We start from the raw sequence: 19,993 nt of genomic DNA on the forward strand, positions 1-19,993 counted from the left end.
AGCATCTGGGAGTGGCCCCAAACCCAGACTGTTCTCAGAGAGGACAGGTAGGCCCAGAGCTGACCCCTGTCCTCTCACTATTGACCTTCTGCCTTCTCAGTCCCAAACCCTCTGCTGCTCTGTGATTTTATGCAAGTTACTTAACCTCTCTGGGTCTCGGTCTCCTCATCTGTTAAATGGGCATAATAGCAGTACCAGTCGTGATCGGGCTTATGAGGTTCAGCAAGCTAATATGGATAAGACACTGCGAACAGCTCCCGGAACCTAGAAGGCTCCCACTATATTTTAGTGCCTGTGAGTGTTGGGCTGACCCTTTTCCATTTAATCAGAGAGTTTTCCCTGCTCATGTCTCAAGGTCCCAATATCCCCTCCTCCAAGAAGCCTTCTTGGATTACAGTGACTGCGATTCTTTATCTGCACCTCAGCTGTAGCACTAGTGACATGAAAATCATGAGTCCACTGTCCTGCTTCCCCTACCAGGCTTTGAGCCCCTTTGGGCCGTTTTGGCCAGATCTGACTCACCCCGGGTCGTCCCCACCCCACCCCAGCCCACAACCCGGTACAGAGGCCGGCTCATGGAATGAATGAACACATAACCGCCCCGCTTGTGTAGCCAGATGTCACCCATGACCTCGTTTCCGCCCCCTGCTGGGGCCCTGTTGTCAGCTGCTATGTGCTCGGGGAATACAGATGTCCTAAAATACCGTGGAGCAGTCTGCCAGCCTGCAGGACTGAGTGGAGGTTAAGGGCTTGGACTCGAGACCAGGCCCCCAACTGCACTGGTCACCTGAGTCAAGGTTACAGAACCTGGCCAAGCCTCAGCTTCTCATCCCAAAAGTAGGGTTTTGCTGGGCTCTTATGAAAGTTGGGTAAGCTGGAACACGGTGCTGGCAAAAGTGAGTACTTCCCACAAGGTAGGGACTGTGACTACTGATAATTCTCAGTCAGCCAATGGAGCATCTCCTAGTACATGACAATTCTTTTCCAACCCAACTAGAAAACCTTGGGCAAATACCTTTGCCGTGATTTCCTCATCTGTAAAATGGGAAGAATCGTGATGCCACACCTATGAGATTATTGGGGGGCATATGGGATTTGAAAGAGATTTGGAAGCAGATATCCAGGGCAACAATGCTCTACACAGAGGAAACAGCCCGTGCAAAGGTCCTGAAGCAGGAAGGTGCCTGGCTGTGAAAGGAAAAGCGGAGGTCAGCGCAGCTGGGGTGGTGTGGGAAGGTAGACAGAAGGAGAGCAGAAGATGAAGTCAGGGCAGTAGCAGGGGCCTGGTCCTGTAGGGCACCACTGGCCACTGTCAGGGCTTTGATGTTTACCCTGAATGAGTTGGAAGCCTGAGGAGTGGCCAGGTCTGACTGGGTTTCCTAGGGCCCCACTGTGTACTTCGTGGAGAACAGGCTGCTGGGGACAAGGGTGGCAGCGGGAGAACCAGGAGATGGCTGAGAAAGTCCAGGTGAGGTCGGAGACTTGAACCCAGGTGGGAGCAGTAGGGGCAGTGGAAGAGGTTGGATCTGGAGGTACTGTTGACCTTGAACATGTGGGGCTGCTTGAAAACGCTGGTATGACTTTTGACTCCCCAAGAGTTTAACTACTAATAGCCTGCTGTTGCCCAGAAGCCTTGCTGGTCACATAAACAGGAGATTAGCACATCTGTTGTATGTCCTATGTATCATACACTGTATTCTTACAATCAAGTGAGCTATAGGAAAGACAGCATTGCTAAGAAAAGTCACAAGGAGGGGCGCCTGGGTGGCTCAGTGGGTTAAGCCTTTGCCTTCAGTTCAGGTCATGATCTCAGGGTCTTGGGATCGAGCCCCGCATTGGGCTCTCTGCTCAACGGGGAGCCTGCATCTCTCTCTCCTCTTGCTCCTGTTCTCTCTCTCTCTCTCTCTCTCTAAAAGAAAAAAAAAAAGAAGAAAGAAAAGTCATAAGGAAAATACATTTATAGTCCTGTACCGCGTTTATGGAAAAAACCTGTGTGTAAGCAGACCTGCACAACCTGTGTTGTTCAAGGGTCAGCTGTATTTTGAAGGTGGAGCCCCAGGATATGCCAGTGGATTGGAGAGTTTTGTGCGATGCTTGCACGGATTTTTTTTTTTTTAAGATTTTATTTATTTATTTGACAGAGCGAGATCACAAGCAGGCAGAGAAGCAGGCAGAGAGAGAGAGAGGGAAGCAGGCTCCCTGCTGAGCAGGGAGCCCGATGCGGGGCTTTATCGCGGGACCCTGAGGTCATGACTTGAGCCGAAGGCAGAGGCTTAACCCACTGAGCCACTCAGGTGCCCCATTCTTGTGTGGATTTAACAAGAGTTTGCGCACATGCTTGACGCAGTGCCTGCTACCCAGGAAGGGCCCCCAAGTGTCTGTTGTGCTTAATATTATGATTGGTGTTTGCTGGAGCTGCCCTTGGAGCTCGCTGATGCCCTTGTCTTCCCCTCGGGTGAACTGAGGCCGGACTTCAGCTCAGGTGGGCTCCACAGTGGTGGTGAGGGACCCCATCTAGCAGAGGACCATGGGGACCAAGGCCCTCAAGGCTGCCACCTTGTGGTCTCTATGCCAAGACCAGCAGAGGGCAGCAGAACCCCACAGAAGGCCTCCCTGTCTCCCACAGAGCTGGCCAAGTCTCCTTGGAGGACCCTTACTGAGCTTCTGCTGTATGCCGGGCTGCGCCCGTGGGAGGAGCAGTAGTGGCAGTGAGGACACGGCCTGGTCTGACCACCTGCAGTTCCGTGTCCGTCGTCCCCACAAGCTGAGAGCGGGCTTTCCGGGTTATTGGGAGGGAAGGGGCTAGGGAGGAGCCCCTCGATGGGAGGCCCGCTTGCATCTGAGTCCTGGCCTTTCCTCTTACCTGCCCTGTGCCGTGTGACCTCTGGTGTCCCAGGCAGAGCACTCCGCCTCTGAGTCTCCTCCCATTCACCTCTGTGAAATGGGGGTGAGTCCCGCTCGCCCCCTCTCCCCACCCCACCCGGCACGCTCTGAAGATACAGGAGGACAACGGGTGGGAAGTCCTGGCACAAGGCAAAGCGCTCCACCCAAAGGCGCTGGTGGTGGTTCCGGCAGTGCCCCGAACCAGGGTAGCCACGGCTTCTGACGTTCTAGAATGTGGACTCTGGGCCGTCCGCCAGCGAGAAGAAGGAAGTGAACTTTGGCCGTGTGGCCCAGTGGGCCTCATCTCATCTTTCAGCTCCACTGCCCTCGTCTGCAACACGCAGTGATAACAGGCCCGGCTGCCGTGTCTGTGCAGAGGGGCCGAAGTCCCATGGCTCCGCACGCTCAGGCCTGGTGGCTGTTATTAACAAGATCGCCCCCGTCTATATCTGTTCAATAACCCGTGTTTCCTGCTCTGAAAAGAGGGGGGCCTGAAGCTGTACGGGCCCTCACCCCACCTCCTGCCATGGCAAGAAGCAGGAGTTCTCCAGGACAGAGTACCTGGTCAGTGGAGCGAGTGGAGGCAGGGTACGGGCTCCCCTGGCTATAGACGCCCCCTGAGCCCACCTTGTCTCCTGGCAGGAGAGACCTTCCTTCCCTACTACACTGGCCGGGCCATTGATGGCATCGTCATCCAGAAGAGCATGGAGCAGTTCAGCACGGCCGTCATTGTCATGTGCCTGCTGGCCATCGGCAGGTAGCCTGCTCACGCCCCCACACCCCACCTCTCCAGGCCCACGGCGGCGGGGGGAGGGAGGTCGGGGAGCCCCTGGAGAGGGCCCTGGAGAGCCTGTCCCTCAGCCCTTCATCATGGTAACCAACAACCAAACAGGCTCAGAACCCGTATCCACAGATTGATCACTGCCCTTGAATCACACCCTCTTGTCCCTAAAATTGGCTTCAGGCCTCAAGGTTCCCCTTTCACCCTCCCTGGCTACTCTCCAAGCGGGAAACCAGGGACAGCCTCGTCTGTGCTGTTCTGGAAGGAAGAGGGGTCTGGCTGGCAGCCTGGGGTCCCTTGTCCCCAGTAAACACAGTCCCCTATCTACCCTCATCATGGGGACCCCAGCTGGGGAGCAAGGGAGGCTGCATGATGGTGCCAGCCCTGGAAGGGGGCCCAAGGTTGGGTCCCTCCCCGTGTCTGACCCGTGAGGGGCCCACACCCGCCAGCACCGGGAGGGGGCAGCCGGGGTGATGGCTGTGGGTTGCCACAAGGACGTCGTGCTCTGTGTAACATCTCTTATCTGCAATTAGCTCATTTGCCGCAGGTGTTCGGGGCGGCATTTTTACCCTCATATTTGCCAGACTGAACATTCGCCTTCGGAACCGTCTCTTCCGCTCACTGGTGTCCCAGGAGATGAGCTTCTTCGACGAGAATCGCACAGGTTGGTCCTCCAGCAGCCCAGCGTGGCCTCTGGCGGGGGGGGCGCGTCTCACGCTGGGGGTTTCCATGGCTGGCTTTTCCCGAGATCCTGTTTAGGATAGAGACACCCTAGGAGGCCCTGCTGGAGGCCTTCGGGAAGCTGGCCTGCTGGCTGAGGTTTGGGTATGAGCTGTGGCCACTGTAGCAGGACCTTGGCCAGGCCACCCGAGGTCCCTGCAGGAGCCAAGAACTTGCTTTCCACTGTTCTTTGGGAACCACAAAGGCCAGAACTGTCCAAGCCTGGGGCCGGAGAGGCTTAGCTCAAAGCGGGGGTGAGGGGTGGGGCTCAGGGCACTACAGTATCCGGCCAGGATCCCAGGCTCTCAGACAGACTGGCCCTGGTTCCAACACTCGCTAACTTAGCCCCTCTGAGCCTCTGTTTTCTCATCTTGAAAATGGGAACGATAGTAGGAGGCAAGTGCTGAAAGTTTCTCCTCCCCCCCAGCCCAGATGATTGCTTCTCCCTGAGGGCACAGGGGGTCACCCCCTCTGCCAGTGACAGGAAGGAGAGATGAGTTTGGTTCCGGCTCGGTCAGGGACAGGCCGTGTGGCAGCAGCTGAACCTTCCCTTGCTGATCCTCGGCTGCCTCCCCCATACCGTGGGATGTGACCTCGGAAGATGCTAGTGCCGAGGGCCAGGCTCAGAGCACCCCTCAAGGGGTGTCTGCTCTTCTCTCCCCTGCTCCCCTCCCCGCCCAGAAAGGAGGGGAGGCCCGAGCTCCCTGCTGCCTATCTCAGAAGCCCCTTCTTGTCTCCTTGCCCCCAGCCACGGTGGCCCCGTTGCCACAGTGGGAACTGAGCTGCCTGTGTTCCAGGGGACCTCATCTCCCGCCTCACCTCGGACACCACCATGGTCAGCGACTTGGTCTCCCAGAATATCAACATCTTCCTGCGGAACACGGTCAAGGTCACGGGCGTGGTGGTCTTCATGTTCAGCCTCTCGTGGCAGCTGTCATTGGTCACCTTCATGGGTTTCCCCATCATCATGATGGTGTCCGACATCTACGGCAAGTACTACAAGGTAGGCCCCCCAGGGTCCCTGCTGGGGTCTGCACGGGGCTCCGGAGTGAGGGAGGAGCCTCACGAGGGGTTCTGGGGCGGCCCTGGGGGCTACGGAAGGGCTCGTCCGCCCACCTGTGCGTTCCGTCATTCAGGGGATCCTTAAGAATCGTGTCCTAATCCCAGGCACCAGGATCCATCGGTGGAACAGAAAAGCTTCTGCCCTCAAGGGGCTCCTGTGCTAGTGCCAGAGGCAGACGGTAATTGACAGCAGGAATAGCAACAGCACAGAATGGGACGGAAGGCGGTGGGTGCTAGGGAGGAAAATACAGTGGGGCGGGGGGCATGGCAGGTGGCACCTGGGAAGGTGACATTTGAGCAAAGAGGGGGACATCTCCAGGGAAGCGTGTTCCAGGCGGAGGGTGGAACCAGTGCCAGGGCCTTGAGGTGGGAACGTGCCTGGTGTGTTTGAGGAGCCTCCGAGAGGCCAGTGGGGCTGGAGCGTGCGTGAGGGCGCGCGATAGGGATTGAGGGCCTGAAGGTGGCGAGGTCAGGCTGTAGGCCTTTGTGAGAACTTTGGTTTACACCGGGTGCAGAGCTCGCGGTCTTTCTGGAGAGTGTCGACGTGGGGGTGGCTCAGGCCCCAGGAGCGAGGCCCTCACCCATGAAGCAGCTAGGGGCAGGCTTCAGGCCCGTCTAGCTGCTCCTTGATGCTGCCTCTGCCAGGGAGGCGAGCCTGATGAGCGAGACCCCTGCCGCAGCCTCCTCCTGCTCCCCACCTTGGTGGGTGGTCCTGAGCCGCAAGTGACTGAGGCTGGGTTTAGACAGGTGCAGGCGGCTCCTTCCCCAGGGACCAGGCCTGAGGGGACAGGGTCCTCCTGGGCAGGAGTGACCCGCTCACTTAGAATCTTTGGTGCCCATGGCATGAGGCCAGCCCCCAAGTGCATCCATACCCCACAACCACTGTGGCGCCTTCTGGCAGAGCCCCGCACCCAGCAGGGCCCTCTCTCCCGTGATTCCGGGTCGCGGGCCTCTGTTTTCCTCCCTGAGTAGAAAATATATGAGTTGGAGCCATTTCCCTTCCTCTGCTCCCCATCCCCGCCCTTCCTGCCTTCCGGCGGCCCGAGGACAGGGCAGGAAACCCTAGAGCTTCCCCCCATTTACCCCGCCCTACACACCTCAGTCCCCGCCTTCAAGTTCAGTTGGGCGGGGCCTCAGCGAAGCTCTGGAGCTCTCCTGCCGGGACCTGCATGAATACAGCCACCAGCCCCCGAGTCATCGCCACAAGCCCCACACACACTGCCCTCGGCCAGACATGACTCAGGACACAGAATGGCTCCACCCGAGATGCCAGGACACGCTGCATGTTTCCGATGGCCTCAGCGAGCCTTGAAGGTCATGGGACGCGCCCTTGCATGATCCTGGCCTGGCCTCTCTGGCAACCTTCATCAAAGGTTTGAGAATCTGAGGATGTTAACTATTGCAAGGCCTGAACAGCTCTGCCCAGGGACCGCTTCAAGAGCTGTGGTGGGTGGCAGCCTTGTGGTCCGACACCTGGGACCATCTCTCAGCCATCTATACCCAGTCATACACACACAGTGCAGCCAGATTTCACAGCCCTCCACCACCATCTAGAATTGGCTAGGAGTTCTGGAATCTCTGTGCCAGTCTTCAGGCACTACCATAATTTAATATATATTGATAATGTCAATGGCACCCCCTTAATACTTAGTGTTTATTGTATTGTGTACAACCTGAACAACCATCCAGGGCATCATCCCCCTTTTTTTTAATTAACTTATAATGTATTATTAACCCCAGGGGTACAGGTCTGTGAATCGCCAGGTTTACACACTTTGCAGCACTCATCATGGCACATACCTTCCCCAGTGTCCATAACCCAACCACCCTCTCCCTACTCCCCTTCCCCGACAACCCTCAAGTTTGTTTTGTGAGATTAAGAGTCTCTTATGGTTTGTCTCCCTCCCAATCCCATCATGTTTCAATTTTTCCTTCCCTGCCCCCCAGGCTCCCCACTTTGCCTCTCCACTTCCTCATATCAGAAGATCATATGATAATTGTCTTTCTCTGATTGACTTATTTCACTCAGCCTAATACCCTCTAGTTCTATCCATGTCGTCGCAAATGGCAAAATTTCATTTCTTTTGATGGCTGCATAGTATTCCACTGTGTGTATATACCACATCTTCTTCAGGTCATCCCTGTCTTATACCAGCACAGGATCAGATGTCAAGTCTCCTTTTCTGAGAGAGTTACCAAAAGCTGTGTGTTTGTGAATAACCACCTTTAAGTACTGGAGAGGACTTCATGTTCAGTCCCCCATCCCTCAGGACCTGGGACCTCAGGAGCTCACCCAAAAACCCAGCTAGAGCCTATTCTCTGAGTCTGTCCCGTGAAGCTAGAAGGTGATGGGGGGCGTGGGGGGTGGTCTTATCCTTTTGTCCTTGGACTCTGTGCACAGAGAGCTGGCGCTAACTGAGGGTAGAAAAACCCAGAGAGACTGAGGGGCCATTGGATAGTGAGACTGTTTTGGGGTTTCCTCCCTCTTGTCCCTGCCCCTGGCCACAGAGGCTCTCCAAAGAGGTCCAGAATGCCCTGGCAAGGGCCAGCAGCACAGCCGAGGAGACCATCAGTGCCATGAAGACCGTGCGGAGCTTTGCCAACGAGGAGGAAGAGGCAGAGGTGTATTCCCGGAAGCTCCAGCAGGTGTACAAGCTGAACAGGAAGGAGGCTGCGGCCTACACCTACTACGTCTGGGGCAGCGGGGTATGTGCTCCTGGCCTGGGCAGGTCTGTTGGGGTCAGGACACAAAGATGGAGGGATACCCTGACCAGGACGTAAGCCTTGGTCCCTCCTGTCGGTGTCAGCCTGGTCACACTTGACCTTACTCTGCCCCTCTTTCTGCTTTTCAACGGGGGAATCTTTCTGGAAGGACTGCACTCTCCCAGTGAATGTCCTCGTGGGGCACCTCCTCTTTCCCTCTTACCTGGGCATGGGGTAGCCGGGGAAGCATCTCAGCTGGGGAAATGTCCTTGCCCCGGAAGGGAGTCACCCCAAGGCCAGCGAGACTCAACCTAGGCCGCCGTCTGGCAGGCCCTATGTCAAACCACACCCCCCCCATTAGAGTGTCTAGCTCACTCCCTGGGGGTGAGTCACAGCCCCTCCCTGGAGAACGGGGAGCGATTGGAGCCTGCTGCTGTCTGTTGGCCACATCTGGGAGGTGGGCACATCGGGCATAGCTGGGGTAGGTATGAGAAGGGTTAGTTTAGGAGGAGGAAAGAGTGGTGATCTACCAGGGGGCCAGGGGACAGGGCAAGCTGCCCCTCAAGAGGACCCAGCCAGAGAGGAGAAGGGGCCCGAAACCCAGCTCAGCTAGCCAAGCCTCTCAGCGGTCTGCCCACCTGCATGGGGACCTTTTGTCCCTGGCACAAAAGCACCACAGTCTAACCATCGACCTGGGTCTAACCCAGCCAGGAGAGGCAGTGGGAGGCAAAGGTGCCCTGGACACAGCCCCTCCTTCAGGGAACCCGGTGGGGACAAGAAGCAGACCCCATCGTCCCGCCCTGCCTGGCTTGCTGTGTGACCTTAGCCCAGGGACTGAACCTCCCTGAGCCTTGCTCTTTCCAGTGAGGAGGAAGACTAACAGCTCCCGCCTGGCCTGGCTGAGTGCTGGGGGCTGTGTGTTGTGTGTGCCAGGGCCTCACAAAGAAAGCCTTGTTCTCCGCCAGGCCCGTGGCTCCCTCCAGCTAGGGGCCTTTGTGGGGAGGAAGTCCAGGGCCGGGGAGCGGGCGGGCAGGAGTGACAGCCAGGCAGCAGCATGTGGAAGGACACCCCTGCCTGGCTGGCGTTCAGTCTGCGACGGAGAGCACAGCCCACAGCTGCTCGCACACCGGCCTGCAGCCTGGGGCCGGGGGAGGGATGGCAGGCTCAGGCCAAGGCCTCTGTGACCCCGGTGCCCGCTTCCCTCTGCCCTCAGCTCACGCTGCTGGTCGTCCAGGTCAGTATCCTCTACTACGGGGGCCACCTCGTCATCTCAGGGCAGATGACCAGCGGCAACCTCATCTCCTTCATTATCTACGAGTTTGTCCTGGGAGACTGTATGGAGGTGAGCGGCCGGCTGGGGGAGGGGGTCTCGGGGGGCTGGAGGGATGGAAAAGTGGGGGATGCTCCAGGGTGATGGAGGGCGTGTTTCTTTCTAGGTAGGTGGGGGGGAGAACATAGAACCACCGATGACAGTAGTATTACCAAGTGGCTGTCACAGCTCCCTTTACTAAGTCGAGTGACAGGGACAAGGGTGTTTCAGGACACGCTCCGAACAACACCGTGAGAGGGGTCTTAGTCCTGTTCCACCTCCCATTTCTCGGGAAAAGCAGCTGAGTCTCAGGCCAAGGGACTTGCCTGCCACGTTGGTGGGGGAACCCAGTTCAAAACCAGATGAGTCTGAATTTATTTTAACCCACTTAGATTTTTTAAATATAGTTTTAAAAGATTTTACTTATTTGACACAGAGAGAGACAGCGAGCGAGGAAACACAAGTTGGGGGAGGCTGTGGGAGAGGGAGAAGCAGGCTCCCTGCTGAGCAGCAAGCCCAATGCGGGCTCGATCCCAGGACCTTGGGATCATGATCTGAGCCGAAGGCAGAGGCTTAACCCACTGAGCCACCCAGGCACCCCTATTTTAACACAACTGTTTTTTTTTTTTTTTAAGATTTTTATTTATTTATTTATTGGACAGAGAGAGAGAACACAATTAGGGGGAGCGGCAGGCAGAGGGAGAAGCAGGCTCCCCACTGAGCAGGGAGCCCAATGCAGGGTTCAATCCCAGGAACCTGGGATCACGACCCAAGCCGAAGGCGGACACTTAACCAACTGAGCCACCCAGGTTCCCCTTTAACACAACTTTAAAGAGTTTAAAACCCCACAGGAAAAACAGGGGTTGTTTTATATTGCCTTCATTCGGGCTCCCCTAGGAGCAGACCCGGAGACAGGGAGCTGGGGCGTTTCCGCCCGAGCCCTCAGCTGCTGCTTGAGGATGCCCTGAGTGGGGGCATTTACTCCCGGGCACAGAGGTCGGGCCTCTGTGTCCTCCAGGGAGAAAGCTGGGGCTGTCTGGGGAGAGGGCCATTAGGGTCCGCTACAGATGGCTAGACCTCTACTTTGGCTAGTGACACCTGCCTGTCACTTGATGTCCGCAGTCCTGCCTCTAGGAACCGGGGCGCAGAGACACCCACACTGGTGGGCAGAGGCGTATTGCTTTCCAGAGTGGAAAGTCGAAGTGTCCTCCAGTGCCCACCAGTCAGGGATTGGGCCCACATGGCCCATCCGTGTTCCAGAAGCAGGGCGTCTCAGCCATAGATACGAGGCAGATCTAGGGGTCCCAGCGTGCAAGGGACCCTGAGACACACCATGAAGGAATGGGAAGAGTGTGATCCCACTGGCATGGTTTCTAAGTCTCAGACTTATTTACGGATGCACCTGTGGAAGGAGGCCCAAGGGCACTGCTCCGTGGTGCTCGGATCTTAACATGAGTGATAATAGCTTGATGTTAATAACAGTCCTCGGTGCTGGGTTCCCCAGCCAGGCCCCTGTGGTCGTAGCACACAAGGGCCTAAACTCAGGAGCCAGTCGTCCTTGGGTTCAAGGCCTGGCTCTGCCACTTCCCAGCTGTGTGACCTGGGGGAAGGGATGGGGGCTCTCTGTGCCTCAGTTTTCTCATCGGCAAAAATGAGATGACGCTAAAAGCCACCCCCGTAACGTATGCAGAGTGCTCAGCAAAGTGAGTCTTCCTCATCGCTCGCATTTGTTGTGTGTGTTTTTACGCAAGGAGTGTGGATAGTGTGAATTAAGAGCAGTTTTTAAAACCGAAATTTAAAAAATGCTTTGGCAGCCGAGGGAGGAATTCTGTTGAGAATTCCTGTTCTGCCACATTCTGGCGGGTTATTTAACTTCCCTGCCCTTCCGTTTCCTCCGCTGGGGGGTGAGAACACCCACCCCGCAGGACGGCGGTGAGGTTTAGCCGTAATGGCGGCAAGGCTCTCCTTCCTGTGTGTTCTCACCAGCGGCTCCGTATCTGTTGTCATTGCTCTCATAGTTTGCTTGTTTGTTTTTAAGATTTTATTTATTTATTTGAGAGAGAGCACGAGCAGAGTGAGTGGGGGAGGGAGAAACAGACTCCCCGCTGAGCAGGGAGCCCGATGCGGGGCTTAATCCCAGGACCCTGGGACCATGACCTGAGCCAGAGGCAGATTCTTAACCACTGAGCCACCCAGCCGCCCCTTGCTGCCCTTGTTTTGTTAGTGTTGTCATTCCCTGCTGTACTGCTGGGGGGCTCCTGCCCCCCCCCGAATGGCTGCTGGGTCCCTGCTCTCTCTGCACCCCTTCCTTGCTCCGGCACCCCGGGGGTCCCAGCGCTGGGGTGTCCCTGCAACAGGAACATGTGTCTCCTCCCCCCGCAGTCCGTGGGCTCCGTCTATAGTGGCCTGATGCAGGGAGTGGGGGCCGCCGAGAAGGTGTTCGAGTTCATTGACCGGCAACCAACCATGGTGCATGATGGGAACTTGGCCCCCGACCGCCTGGAGGGCCGGGTGGACTTTGAGAACGTGACCTTCACCTACCGCACTCGGCCCCACACCCAAGTTCTGCAGGTGAGAGGGGTGCCCGGGGCCCGCCCACATCATCCCTTCCCTGGTCCTGTCTCTCGCCTGCATGCCAGGCCTCGCAGTATAGCCAGGACCACGTAAGACAGAGTCCTGGTCCTCGTGGAGTTCGGGCTGGAGTCAGGGAAGGCAGATCATTAACAGAACGTTCTAGATAATAAGTGCCAGCAAGGCAGTAAGTCGGGGTGGCATGATAGGGGTAGCTCACAGGGATGGCGTTAACAGTCCAGGAGGGCTTCTCAGAGGAGAGGACATTGGAGGTGGTCCTGAACAAGGGGAGGAGGCACCCAGGCTGTGGAAGTGCACATCAAGATCCTGCCAAATCCTAGAAAAGAGAATATTCAGGGGCTGGCAGTGCCCAACCGCGGCAAAGGAGCATGGGTGGGGTGGGAAGGGCGCCCGCCTGTGTTCAAGGTCAGGGCATCTGAGCCAGTAGCTCCACATGGTGTCCGCCTGTTCCTTGCAGAATGTCTCCTTCAGCCTGTCCCCAGGAAAGGTGACCGCGCTCGTGGGGCCCTCGGGCAGTGGGAAGAGTTCCTGTGTCAACATCCTAGAGAACTTCTACCCGCTGGAGGGGGGCTGCGTGCTGCTGGACGGAAAGCCCATCAGCGCCTATGACCACAAGTACCTGCACCGCGTGGTACGTGAATGGCCCTTTGTTGTCCTGGGCACTTTGTCCGACCTTCACCCTGAGAGCAGTCACACAGGTGCCAAGAAGTGACAGAGGTAAACACAGGCTCGGAGAGCTTCACCTGCGCACCAGCACCCGGGTCAAGAAACAGAACATTCCAGGACTCTCCCACGCCGTGTGTCCCTTCTCTTTCCCCCAGAGGCCGCATCTCCCTGACTTTATCATCTTCTCCTTCTTTACTTCAGTTTTACCATTGCTTTGTGCCTCCCCGAGCAACAGAGCTGTGTTTTGCCTAGTCTTGACCTTCATCTGGCTGGGATCATAGAACATATGTTCGGCTGGGTCTTGCTTCTTCCGCTCAGCGTTATTTGTGAGACATCCAGGTTGAGGCTGTGGTTGTCATTCATTCGTTTTCATTGCTGGATGATAATCTACGGTGTAAACATGTCACCATCTAGTTGGGCATTCTACTCTTAATGAGGACTTGGATTGTTTCCTGTTTTTACTGTTACCAATACTGACATAGGCAATTTTGTCCACACTTTCTAGTGCGCATAGGTACGTATGTTCTCCCAGAGTGAATGCACATCCCTGACTCTAGTAGCTACTGTCACTAGGGTGTTCATACCACTTTACATTCCCACTAGCAGTGGATAAGAGTTCCAGTGGCTCCGCATTTAAGTCATCTCTAGTATGTAAAGGAGGCTTACTCATGACAATACAGGTTTTGGTAATCATTTCAGAAAGGGATCCTCAACTCCTGATCCTGTGCTAGTCTAAGAACAGGGATGCCCTGGATGGTTGTTCAGGTTGTACACAATACAAGAAAAACCCAACTACCAAGAAGGCACCATTTCCATCATCAACATACATTAAATTATAGGAGAGCCTGAGGACTGGCACAGAGATTCCAGAACTCCTAGCCAAGTTCTAGATGGTGGCAGAGGCCACACATTGTGATATCTGCCTACCCACCTGCATATAACCAGGTATAGATGGCTGAGCAGTGGTCCCAGGTATGTGATGACAAGGCTGCTACCTATCAGAGTTCTGGAAATGGCCCTCAGGCAGAGCTATTCAGGCTTTGTACTAGCTAATATGCTCAGACATGTAATATTCTTAGATAGTCAATATTGTCAGTGCCGATCTTTCTGCCAGCTGGTGAGGACATACATAGAGGTAGTTCACGGCGGTCTTTTGCATTTTCCTGATGACCAGACATACCAAGTACTTAAACATATGGTTTCCTCTTTTGTGAATACCTGCTCTTTAGTTCAAATTAAAAATTTTAATTTTCATAAGCCCCAAGGAGTAAACTACAACAGTCCAACCACATTCCCATATATTCAGAAGAATTTTGTAAATTAAGACATGAGAGTTCCCCTCCACCTCACCTTTTAAATTCCACTCCTTGGAGGTTAACTGCTGTTAGCAGTTTAGTAAATATCCATTCCAACCTGTTTCCTATCTTTATATAAACATATGGATAAGAAAAGGCCCATATATAAGTTTTTAACTTTTTTGTTTTTTTAAAGAGAGAGAGATAGGCAGAGGGAGAGAGGGGGAGAGAGGATCCCAAGCAGGCTCCACACCCAGCACAGAGCCTGATGCAGGGCTCGATCTCACGACCCTGAGATCATAACCTGAGTTGAGTGGGATGCTCAACCGACTGAGCCACCCAGGCGCCCCTTCATATATCATTTTTTTAAACAAAAACAGAATCATGAGGTGTGTGTGTGATATTTGATTTAATGGCTACACTGTGATTATGAGCCAATCTCCAATTTATGAAACTGATTTTTCTTTCTACTTACCATGTTGCAGTGATATCCTCCATACGATCATTTTTGTCGGCTACATTCCTGAAACTGGAATCACGGGATAAGTTCTTTAAATTATTCTCTCCAATGGAAGGAGACACCAGGGAGGCCTTTATGGCCTGGGGGCTGCTATGGCCTCTCGTCTCCCGGCATGGACAGACTCACATTCCACATTCTCTTTCTCTCGCCTCCCTGGCCTTCCCCGCCCCACGCAGGACAGGGGCCGACAGAGAGCTCTCTTCGAGAACTCTCTTCGGGAACTTGGCTCAGGCCAGAGCAGCCCGCTTAACAGGCCCCAGATTTTTGGTCGGGGAAAGCTGAAGGCTTGTGCAGAAAGTGGACTCTTGTTTTTGAGGGAAAGAGGCAGCTGATGCTAACAGCCGGGCTCCGGCTCTGCTCAGATTTCAGACCCAAGACCCCTGGCGTCAGGCAGGCCTGGCGCTGGCGAGGTTCCGGGGGACAGCTGGACGGATGCGTGCCTGGCCTGTCATGCCCCATCCTTTCTCCTGCACAGATCTCCCTCGTGAGCCAGGAGCCGGTGCTGTTCGCCCGCTCCATCACAGACAACATCTCCTACGGCCTGCCCACCGTGCCCTTCGAGATGGTAGTGGAGGCCGCACAGAAAGCAAATGCCCACGGCTTCATCATGGAGCTCCAGGACGGCTACAATACAGGTACGCAGCCCAGGAGCATCCTCTCCACTCTGCCTGAAGGTCCACGCTCAGGGATGCGACCCTCCGGGTGAAGCTTTGCTCTCGGCCGGCTGCTCTTTATTTCATGTGAAATTCACTCGACATTTAATACCTTTACAGTACTATGCAAGCAACCACCTCTATTTATTTTTAAACATTATTATTATCTATGACTTATATTTTAGAAAGAGAGACAGCAGGAGCATGGGGGGAAGGGCTGAGGGAGAGGGAGAAGCAGGCTCGCCCTGAGCAGGGAGCTGTGCGGGGAGCCCGATGCAGGACTCGATCCCAGGACCCTGGAATCATGATCTGAGCTGAAGGCAGATGCTTAACTGACTGAGCCACCCAGGTGCCCCAAAACATTATGATTTTCAAATAATATATGTATCAGATTAATGATAGTTGCTTAATTTTGTATTAAGTCAATATTTTAATATAATAAATTTAACAGTATACTGATTTATAACATATATTTTGTTATACTTAATATACTTTAAAATTTTAACTCTGAGGGGTACCTGGGTGGCTCAGTGGGTTAAGCCTCTGCCTTCATTTCAGATCATGATCCCAGGGTCCTGGGATCGAGTCCCGCATCGCATCGGGCTCTCTGCTCAGCAGGGAGCCTGCTTCCTCCTCTCTCCACCTGTCTCTCTGCCTGCTTGTGATCTCTCTCTGTCAAATGAATAAATAAGTTCTTTAAAAAATAAATAAAATGTTAACTTTTGAGAAGGGGCTATTTACATGGTTCAAAACTAAAAATGTGGGGCGCCTGGGTGGCTCAGTGGGTTAAGCCGCTGCCTTCGGCTCAGGTCATGATCTCAGGGTCCTGGGATCGAGTCCCGCATTGGGCTCTCTGCTCAGCAGGGAGCCTGCTTCCTTCTCTCTCTCTCTGCCTGCCTCTCAGTGTACTTGTGATTTCTCTCTGTCAAATAAACAAATAAAATCTTAAAAAAAAAAATAAATTAAAAAAAAAACCAAAAAACTAAAAATGTGTATGAAATGATAGACAATGTGGGGTTTTACTCCATCGCTTTCTCTACCCCTGTTTCCTCCTGGCCCACCCAAACGTCTTTTGTTACCTTCCTACATGTCCTCTGGGAGCTGCTTCATGCAAATGTGAAGGAATATATATATATATATATGTAATTTTTTTTTTAAGATTTATTTATTTGACAGACAGAGATTATATGTAGGCAGAGGGGAGAGGGGAGCAGGCTCCCCACTGAGCAGAGAGCCTGATGTGGGACTCGATCCCAGGACCCTGAGATCATGACCTGAGCTGAAGGCAGAGGCTTAACCCACTGAGCCACCCAGGTGCCCCAGTGAATGTATATCTTTATTTCCTCCTAACCTTTTAGACAAGTTTTGTTTTGTTTTGTTTTTTAAGATTTTATTTATTTGTTAGAGAGAGAGACATAGCACAGGCACAGGCAGACAGAGTGGCAGGCTAGAGGCAGAGGGAGAAGCAGGCTCCCTACCGAGCAAGGAGCCCAATGTGGGACTCGATCCCAGGACGCTGGGATCATGACCTGAGCTGAAGGCAGCCGCTTAACCCACTGAGCCACCCAGGCGCCCTCCTCCTAACCTTTTAAAGAAAAAAAAAAAAAACAAAAAACCAGCACCTTATATTCTGCACCTGGCTTTTTTTTTTTTTTTTTTGACTTAACATGGCATCTTAGTGATGTTCCATGTTGTCACTTAGACCTCCCTTGCTCCGTTTTTAAGCAGTGGCATAGTATTCCAGGGTATCAGGCTTTATGATAATTAGTTTAAAAAATTCATTCAGTTTCCTGCTGATGGACGTTCGAGTAGATCTTTTATTTTTTTTATTTTTTTTTTTTTTTAAAGATTTTATTTATTTATTTATTTGACAGAGAGAAATCACAAGTAGATGGAGAGGCAGGCAGAGAGAGACAGAGGGAAGCGGGCTCCCCGCTGAGCAGAGAGCCCGATGCGGGACTCGATCCCAGCACCCTGAGATCATGACCTGAGCCGAAGGCAGCGGCGCAACCCACTGAGCCACCCAGGCGCCCTAGATCTTTTATTTTGATTTGCAGTGTTAGTCCTGTGAGTTGTGCGTAACACAAGCCTTGGCCACCGTGCTTGGGAAAGTCACTTGTAGGGATAATCCACAGAGGTGGGGATGCAGGTGCCAGGGTCATACACTTGAACTTGTGATCCGTAGACTTGCACAGTGCAGGGTGATAGACACGGGGGTGTATGCACTGTGGCCGGAGGGATCACCCCGACTGTGCTTGCCCCAGAAGGATAGGGGAGTGCCTGTCTCCCCACAGCAACACCAGGACAGTGTATTATCAGACGTCGGGATGTTTTCCAGATTAATAGGGAAACATTGGTATCTTAGTACCAATCGAATGTCGTCATGATTCGCATGAACAGGGAGGGAGAGCGTCTTTCCAACTTTCCATGGGTTTGGGAGCTGTTGGTTGTCCCAGCCCGTGGCGCTCTGGACCACGCCTTTTCCTAGAGAGCACAGCTCCTGCGGCAGCGAGGAAGGGAAGAGAGGGTCCTCTCTGTCTTCCCTAGGGCTGCCCTGGCCTCACCCTCTGCTCATTTGCCCCTGTCCCTTTGTCATGCAGAGACTGGGGAGAAGGGCGCCCAGCTGTCGGGTGGCCAGAAGCAGCGGGTGGCCATGGCTCGGGCTCTGGTGCGGAACCCACCTGTCCTCATCTTGGACGAAGCCACCAGCGCTCTGGATGCGGAGAGCGAGTACCTGGTGAGTGGCGGGGTGGCGGGGTGATGCTGGAGAAAAGAGCGGGCGCCACGAAGGGCTTGGAGATGCCCTGGGGGCTCTCCCAGGCTGTCAGCTTCCTGGACTGGGGTGTTCGGGGCTGAAGGTCCATCTAGCTGGCTCTTGGCAGAGCTCAAAATACATGACACGGGTTTGGAGTCGAGGCCCTGCCCTCAGCTCATCCGAGCCCGTGTCTTCCGCTCCCTGAGCCCCCTTTCCAATGGTAAAGAGCGTCCCAATGGTATATCTGTCAGTGACCAGGTGGGTGCCGTGGCCCCTCCCTGGTCGGATCTTGGATTACACAGGACTCACTGAGCTCTGGGCCACCAAGCACCGTCCCAGCCGCCGAGGTTGCCGTGACGGGCTGACTAGACAGACAAAGGCCTGCCCCTGCGGCTTTTCCAGTCCCGGGGGAGACGAGCATGAATTCAACCTGTGGCCCATGGCACACAGAAAACAAGACCATCTGAGAGAGAAATTGAGACAGGTCACCCTGCCAGAGAGGGACACAGCCAGACATTGATGCTGGAAAAACAGATTTTCTGCAGTAGCGACTGACAGTAAGGGAAAGAGCAGGGCTCCATTCTGATTTGTGCAGAGGGGACAGCGGCGAAAGGCGTTGAAGAGAATGAAGGCATAAGGAGCAGCAGGCTTGCGGGGCAGCCGGGAGTTGGTCAGTGTGGATGTGATTAGGCAGCGGTGTCTGCTGACTGCCAGCTGTGGGCAGGAATTCTGTCCTCCCATAGAGACTGGGAGACCCAGGCCTGTCCTTCCTGATGATTACATTTCAAAGGAATGGCCTTTAGGTCCTTGAGAAAGACAGTCCTGACTGTAGGAGACTCATATAGAAGTATCGAAGGGACAGAGAAAGGATTTGCAATTATAAGCCCTTTTTATTAAACACTTTAAGAAAGGGAGGTCAGGGGCGTTCTGTCAGGTGTTGGCTAGAACAGTCAGTTCCCCTGGCAGTACTGAGCATTTAGGGGGCTGGGTCATCCCTGAGACACGGCCTGACACTCCCGAAGCCCTGCTGGAGTGTGACCATCTCCCCAATGCATGTGGGGTCTTCAGGTGCCATTTGAGCTGAGACCCAGGAGAAGAGGCAGCTGAGCATCCAAGAAGGAAAAAAGCAGCATGTGCAAAGGCCCAGAGCAAGTTCACAGGCAAGCGCAAAGGTCAGCATGTCAGGCTGGTGGGAGTCTGACAAGGTAAGGTGAGGACAGAGTCATAGGGATACACAGGATCCTTGGACCCTAGTCATAGAGTTTGGATTTTTTTTTTTTTTTGAAGAAAAGTTTCAGGTTTAAAGAAAATTCAGCAAAAAGTGCAGAGAGTTCCCCTATATCTCCTTTTCACCCCATAGACAGTTTCTCCTGTGATCAGCATCTTGTCACGGTGCGTTTGTTTCAGTCGATGAGCAGGTTTTAATGCATTGTTGCTAATCAGGTCCCTGGTTTACGTCAGGAGTCCCTCTTGGTGTCGCGAAGTCTCGTCTGCGACAAGTGCAGAATGGCAGGCAGAGGCTGGATTTTATTCTTGTTTGGGACATGAAGCTGTTGGAGGACCTCGGAGCAGGAATTCAGCAAGAACCAATCAAAACATTAAATCCACGAGGCCGAGGAAGGGGACGGGGAGGGCAGGTTGCAGGCATCTGGGCAAGAAGTAACCGGGGTAGCCGTGGGAGGTGGGAAAGAGCCAGAGGAACTGGGAGAGATGCCCCCAGAAGGATTCGCCCAGGCCTTGGGTTTGGCCAAGGATGGGGAATTGAGGGCCGCGGTCTCGTGGGCTTCAGCTTTGAGGCTGATGGTGAGACCATGAGCCAAGGCAAAGGTCGCAAAGAGCAGGAAGAGCAGAGAGGCGACCGGGTTAGGGTTCAGCTGTCGCTCGCCAGGCGCCTCCCCTGCACAGGGCCCTGAGCTCCATCCCCTGTGCCCCAAACCCCAGGGAGCCAGTGGGGTGGGTGGGGGAGCGAGCCCTGGCTTCCCTAAGGAGGCACTGAGGCTCAGCTACAGGGTGGGTGTGGGAGCCGAGCAGCTCCGGGCGTGGTTGGGGGGGGC

At 54.3% G+C, this 19,993-nt stretch overlaps 1 protein-coding gene across 5 annotated transcripts in view; it reads left to right on the forward strand.

Moving 5' to 3' along the window:
- The window catches only part of ABCB9 (ATP binding cassette subfamily B member 9), a 42,216-nt gene that overhangs the window by 20,908 nt on the left and 1,315 nt on the right, over positions 1-19,993 (forward strand). For 4 of the 5 annotated variants that reach the window (XM_004753145.3, XM_004753146.3, XM_004753144.3 and 1 more), the window contains 9 exons: positions 3,526-3,640; positions 4,198-4,328; positions 5,182-5,387; positions 7,955-8,152; positions 9,363-9,491; positions 11,841-12,029; positions 12,508-12,681; positions 15,007-15,166; positions 17,785-17,921. In XM_004753145.3, coding sequence (XP_004753202.1) covers positions 3,526-3,640; positions 4,198-4,328; positions 5,182-5,387; positions 7,955-8,152; positions 9,363-9,491; positions 11,841-12,029; positions 12,508-12,681; positions 15,007-15,166; positions 17,785-17,921 — 1,439 coding nt within the window. Of the gene's footprint in view, positions 1-3,525; positions 3,641-4,197; positions 4,329-5,181; positions 5,388-7,954; positions 8,153-9,362; positions 9,492-11,840; positions 12,030-12,507; positions 12,682-15,006; positions 15,167-17,784; positions 17,922-19,007; positions 19,985-19,993 lie in introns of those variants that run through there. The other variant, XM_045073517.1, reaches the window with a different exon arrangement.

This window comes from Mustela putorius, unplaced genomic scaffold (genome assembly GCF_011764305.1).
Source record: "Mustela putorius furo isolate JIRA1106 unplaced genomic scaffold, ASM1176430v1.1 tig00537248_pilon_pilon_pilon, whole genome shotgun sequence".
NCBI lineage: Eukaryota > Metazoa > Chordata > Mammalia > Carnivora > Mustelidae > Mustela > Mustela putorius.